The sequence below is a fragment of the Trematomus bernacchii genome, unplaced genomic scaffold (assembly GCF_902827165.1).
Source record: "Trematomus bernacchii unplaced genomic scaffold, fTreBer1.1, whole genome shotgun sequence".
NCBI classification, from domain to species: Eukaryota; Metazoa; Chordata; class Actinopteri; order Perciformes; family Nototheniidae; genus Trematomus; species Trematomus bernacchii.
In genome coordinates, this window is record NW_022987666.1 from 1,068,503 (window position 1) to 1,074,584 (window position 6,082).

The following is a 6,082-nucleotide window of genomic DNA, read 5'->3' on the forward strand; positions in this document are numbered from 1 at the left end:
TATGAGGATATGTTAAAAAAAAAAACTTTTTAATATTGACCTTAAATATGCATGAAGAGGCAGCACATAATATGTGTTCTAACTTTAAATATATTACATTTAACAGAATAGTAATATTTTAACATTTGAGGGAAATTCAAGCCAAATCTGAGTTAAATCAAGCATATACAATATTGTTGTTGTGCTTTATGTTGATCTCTATCTATTCATATATCCCTTTAAATAACTATGATAGGAAACACAATCTAACATGGTCAACATATTCCTTTTATATTTCAGCAGCAGGACCCTTCTTCAGAAATCTTAACACGACTCCTTTGATTTGAGGCAGACCCAGGCCATAAACGATAGGGTTATTGAGGGGGGGAATGATCAGATACGCTAAAGACAAAATAACTGTGATGCTTGGATTCAGTTGATCAGCCTCAAATCGAGTCAAATACAACTCGCAGAATAGAGAGATGGAGTAGGTCAAAAAGGAGACGATGTGAGGCAGGCAGGTTTGTAACGCCTTTCCTCTGAATTCAGACGAGCTCCTCCTGCAGACCAGCAGAATCCGTAGATATGTGTACAGGACGAAGAACATGGGGATGAAGATGCCGGTCACTGTGGTAAACTGACCAGTTATGTTGTTTGGAGTGGTGTCCACACAGGAGAGCTGCAACATAGGCCAGTTAGAGCAGAAAATCCTGTGCAGTTTATTTCCACACAGCGGTAATTTAACAGTAAGATAGAGGCCAAAGCCAATAATACACACTGGGTAGAAAACAGCAACGAGCACAAGAACCTGCACCCATTTGAAGGTCATTTTACTGTGATAGTGTAAGGGCTGACAGATAGCAATGAATCTATCGTAGGCCATGATGGTGAGGATGGTCAGCTCACAGGAAACACAGGTGTAAATAACATACACCTGAATAAAGCAGAATGGACGTGAGACCAAATGAGAGTCAGAGAGGATGTCCTGCAGGAACCTGGGGAAGAATCCAGCTGAGCCAAACAGAGAGTTTAAACACAGACAGCTGATGAACATATACATGGGCTGATGCAGAGACTTCTCCAGGAACACTGCCAGAATAATGGCCATGTTAGCAGAGACTATAGTCACATAGATGAACAGACACAAGATGAAGAACAGGTATCTGAGGGGCCCAAAGTCTGCAAACAGAGTCAACTGAAAGTAGGGAGGGTTCAGGCTGCTGTTGCTCGTCATGTCTGCTCCAAAGAGAGGAACAATACAGGAACTGTTAATGAGATGTTGTTAGCTACATTTCAGATATTAATACAAAATCAGCCTGCATGCAATCTCCAACAGTTGTATGTGACCATGTTAAATATAACATCTGGGAAAATCTCACCTCCACATACAGTAGTTCACAGACTTATTCAGGCTCTCTATATCTGCGAAGAAAGGGGGAATATAAATGCACAATAAGGGAAATGTTCAAAGGAAAATGTCGTAATTCAACACCTACAGTAATACAAAAACACAATAAGCCTGCTTGCATGTGAATTACAACCTTCCTAACACTTGTACTTGACAATATTGAATTTAACTTCAGGTAGCTGGAGAAGAGAAGCACACACATGAAGGGCAGGAAAAAAGTCTCATAATATACATGAACCACCAAGATGGTAATTCGCATTGATTTAAACATTATTTCACACTCTTACACATTGCCTCCTTCATGTTTGCAAGTTGGCCTAAACAGAGAACACATTCATAGACAGAACAAGAGTTATAGAAAGGAGATGCAAGACTTAAGGAAAGGTCACAAGCAGACAATAATCAATATAATCTAATTTGAAGTAAGTCAAATATAAGTGAGAATATATTCTTTCCTTATGTTAAATACATATATGTGCACAAATACTTGCATGCAGAAGCAGTATACACATGTATGCAGTATGATTATCTACCTGTGTCAAGGTATTAACAATAAAACAACATATGTTACTCAATATTAATATATTAATATGAATACAAAATCAGCCTGCATGCATGCATGTGAATTGTAAAATCTCCTAGGGTTGTACGTGACAATATTGTGCTGGGAATATCTCACCTCCACATACACTACATGCAGCAAAGATCTGGCATGTCTCAGTTATTCAAACAGGAGTTCACAGACTTACTCACTTTCTATATCTGGATAAAAAGGAGGGAATATAAATGCAACATGTCCTAATTCAACACATACAATACTAAAAACCCAATAACCTGCATGCATGTGAATGGCAAACGCTCACAGTTGGACCTGACAATAGTAAATATAAATTCCAAGTAACTGAAGAAGTGATGTACACAAACTAAGACCTTCTCATAAACTACATGCACCACAATCCTGGCATTTCTCAGTTATTTAAACAGTATTTCACTCACATTTAAAATGTTTGTGTTTGCACCTAAAGCAAAAAGAGAGATGCATTCAAAGATCAACCGGTAAAGGAAAGGAGAGGAAGAAAAAAAGGCTAAACTTGCCCTAGCCAGCATATAGTATCATCACATTGAAGGTTATTGTAAGTGAGAATAATCCATAGCATATACACTATGTTAATCAATGCTTGTAAAAGCTTGCATAAGAATAACATATTCAATGAATTCAACACTCTCAGTACATCAGCACATATAAATACACTCATACAGAATAATTATTGACTTACTGATTCCATGCGTGAAAGTGTGCTGTAGGAACATTCACATATCTTATACTTGTGTTCAGATCAGCACGATAACCTTGAAAGCATTCAATAGTCAGTAGTGTGTTTTACAATAGTTAGACAACTGAAACAACCATCAACAATTACGTTTTAAGATTCAACGTGGGTACTAACAATAAAACAACGTATGTAACTCAGCATGTTAGTGAGAGCTTTGACATGATGAGAGGAAGCCGCCACCCCTGTAATGATCCACTCTGAAGAAGCTGGACACTTTAGGTCTGTCTGCTGCTAGGATGCAAACGTTGCATCATGTTACTGAGAGTGGTGGTGTGTGTGTGTGTGTGTGTGTGTGTGTGTGTGTGTGTGTGTGTGTGTGTGTGTGTGTGTGTGTGTGTGTGTGTGTGTGTGTGTGTGTGTGTGTGTGTGTGTGTGTGTGTGTGTGTGTGTGTGTGTGTGTGTGTGTGTGTGTGTGTGTGTGTGTGTGTGTGTGTGTGTGCCTCTCAGTAACATGATGCAATGTATTCAGATGACAGCAGTGTCCACAGATGCTGATGTAATGAGGGTCTCCCCCTCGATTAAAAATGGTCAATGAATCTGCAGAATATCTTCTTGAATGTTCCTGAGCTTTTGGTAAACATAGAGAAACGATGTATTTGTGGCCCTTAAAGAGACCAGAAGGTGTTCCAAAGACAGGAGGAACACGAGGCAGAGTTTTCTATATGCCTCTTGTTTTGTAGTTTCATTCAAATCAGAGCTTGGTCAGAAAGGAAAAGCTCTGAGCTTTAAAAGGGTCCACTTCCTGTTTGGTACAGATGATCACCGTGGGAGCAGTTTGGTATTGAAGTTAGTCTGTAACACTGCACAGCATTTCCAAGTGTGGTCATCTCAAACATCCCTAAAACTTCAAGTTGACCTTTCCACGATAACATGTGTGTGAGTTAATGATGATAAACCAACCAAATGAGTTGACATATCATCAAAATGAGTAATAAAGAGCCTTAACGTTTACACTCTAAGGTCAAAGAGGTCAAGATGTGGTGACATCGTTATCAGAAATGACCTAAAGTGATGTGTGTGTGTGTGTGTGTGTGTGTGTGTGTGTGTGTGTGTGTGTGTGTGTGTGTGTGTGTGTGTGTGTGTGTGTGTGTGTGTGTGTGTGTTGGCCTCTCAGTAATATGATGCAATGTGTTCAGATCACAGCCGTGTCCACAGAAGCTGATGTAATGAGGGTCAATAGAGCCCCTCCCCCCCCTCTCCGGACTACAGCCAGTGTACATAGAGCTAATTATGACCCAGTGGTCACAGTGAGTCTCAGGGGCGGGGGGGGGGGGGGGGGGGGGGGCTCTGTTGTCACAAACACAACACACACTCACCTGAGCTGCTGAGTAGCTGAGGTGATTATCTCAGTAATTGGTCCGAGGCGCTCAACAAAAAAGGTTTCTCCTTAGTCCTCTGAGGAGAGAAACTTTGGCCTGTTAGCAAACACATCATTTAATATAAGAAATGGTTATATAATATACAGAGTAATACAAAATAATATGATCTAACACGTTATAATAATTCACATAAATAATAATAAAGTGAGACTTAATGATGTTTTCTGTAATCCACTCAAACATCCAAAATCCATATTAAGGATTACGTTTTACTGTCTTTGTCTGTCACACACACGCACGCACACACACACACACACACACACACACACACACACACACACACACACACACACACACACACACACACACACACACACACACACACACACACACACACACACACACACATACACACAGTTCAATGTTTTTCAGGCCAGGGACCCCCAAACTGATGGAGAGCTGGAGCAGGGACCCCCCTACTATATGTATGGCATACAATTGTGTTTTATATTAAATGGGGCCTTGTGCCGTGTATAAACATAGCTACTCTGTTATTGTACATTCAATACTAAGCTATTCAAATAATACACAGGTTAATATATTCATGTTTTTATTTTTAACATGTGCAAGGTACAGGGTGGCCGTGCCACTGCCATTTATAAACATACATCTTGCACGGAACACAGAGCTATTAAAATAATTCACAGATTCAAGTTTTAACTTCAAACAAGTGCAAGGTACAGGGTCGCCATGCCACTGCCATTTATAAACATACATCTTGCATACAACACTGAGCTATTAAAATAATTCACAGATTTGTTTCTTCTGGGCAATCCGAAGAGCAATTTGATAAGAGCATTTCAAAGCTAGCTCACCAACTTTGGCTGATTTTCTGATCAATATCTGTTGACCTTGGAGGGATTTGAGGCTAGCTTGGAAGTATTCAACAGGTTTGTCTTTTAAGTGGCTGTGTGTTGTCTCCAAGTGACGCTGCAGCTTTGATGGCTTCATAGATTCATTTGAAAGATCAGTAGAGCAAATGACACACATTGGAAATTCAATGCCATCTGTCTCCCTAAAGGTAATACCAAACTTCAGATAATTATCTGCATATTTTCGGGTCTTCTCTCGTTTGCGCTTACCCTTATTAGCTGCTACATCAGCAGCAGGTTTCGCCTCGCCACTTGCATGTTCACTGGTGGTTTCTGAGGTGGATGGTATCTCTCTTGTGCTTTTGGATCTTTTTGGTCGAGTTACAAAACGATCAATTTTTATGTATATATAAAGGTATGGTCTTCTCAATAATATCGCAGCGTGCGTCCTTGTGTCTGGGTCCTTAGTAAACTGGGGACTGAATAGGCTCTCGGCCAATCACGGGGAACCTGACAGAGCCAGCGTGTGTCATGCAGCCTCGTGATTGGCACAGCAGCGATAGGGGCGGGTCCTCCCCTTTGTGTACAGGAGGCCTGGTGGGACAGGTCCGGGGTAGTCTCCTGCTGTGAGTGAACCGGCGCCTAGCTTGAGATAGCTACTGTGTGTAGCTGAATGCGTGCATTGCTGACTGAAAGATAACGTCTTCTGCCTCCATTTCTCCGTTCGCTACAATATGTTGGATTCATGTTAATGTGCATTTAAAGACATTTCAATTTTTTTTTAAGAAATATAAAAAATGGTCTAATCAACCAAAGATTTCGCGACTGCCTGCAGTACCTCCGCGGACCCCCTGTTGAAGACCTCTCCTTTAAGTAAACAAACTCCTCAAAAGTTAGCATTACATAACTCTTCAGGAACATATTTAAACATGACTTGTCAGAAAACTTGTAATGTAAAAGATAACTGTGTTAATGTCCGTAATGAAGGGGGGGGGGTTTCATGGTGATATCTGTTAGTTTATTGTTTACCCTATTCTGTCTTAGGTGCCTTACAAACAATGGACGTCCACTCTCGGGAGCGTCGGAGTGGTGCGGTCACCCTAAGTGACAGACCTAAAGTATCCGGGATTCAGGCACCTTCCCTGGCTTGTACATTTTTGGTGATGCGCC

The 6,082-nt window shown here is 40.7% G+C and overlaps 1 protein-coding gene across 1 annotated transcript; it reads right to left on the minus strand.

Moving 5' to 3' along the window:
• Positions 1 to 268: 268 nt before the first annotated feature.
• Positions 269 to 1,213, minus strand: LOC117487164 (olfactory receptor 51L1-like). The gene has a single exon (XM_034135819.1). It carries the CDS (start codon positions 1,211 to 1,213, stop codon positions 269 to 271), a length of 945 nt encoding a protein of 314 aa, XP_033991710.1.
• Positions 1,214 to 6,082: the final 4,869 nt, after the last annotated feature.

Excerpts from the sequence above, each read along its gene's own strand:
- LOC117487164 (XM_034135819.1), bottom strand. The coding sequence starts at position 1,213 with ATGACGAGCAACAGCAGCCTGAACCCTCCCTACTTTCAGTTGACTCTG.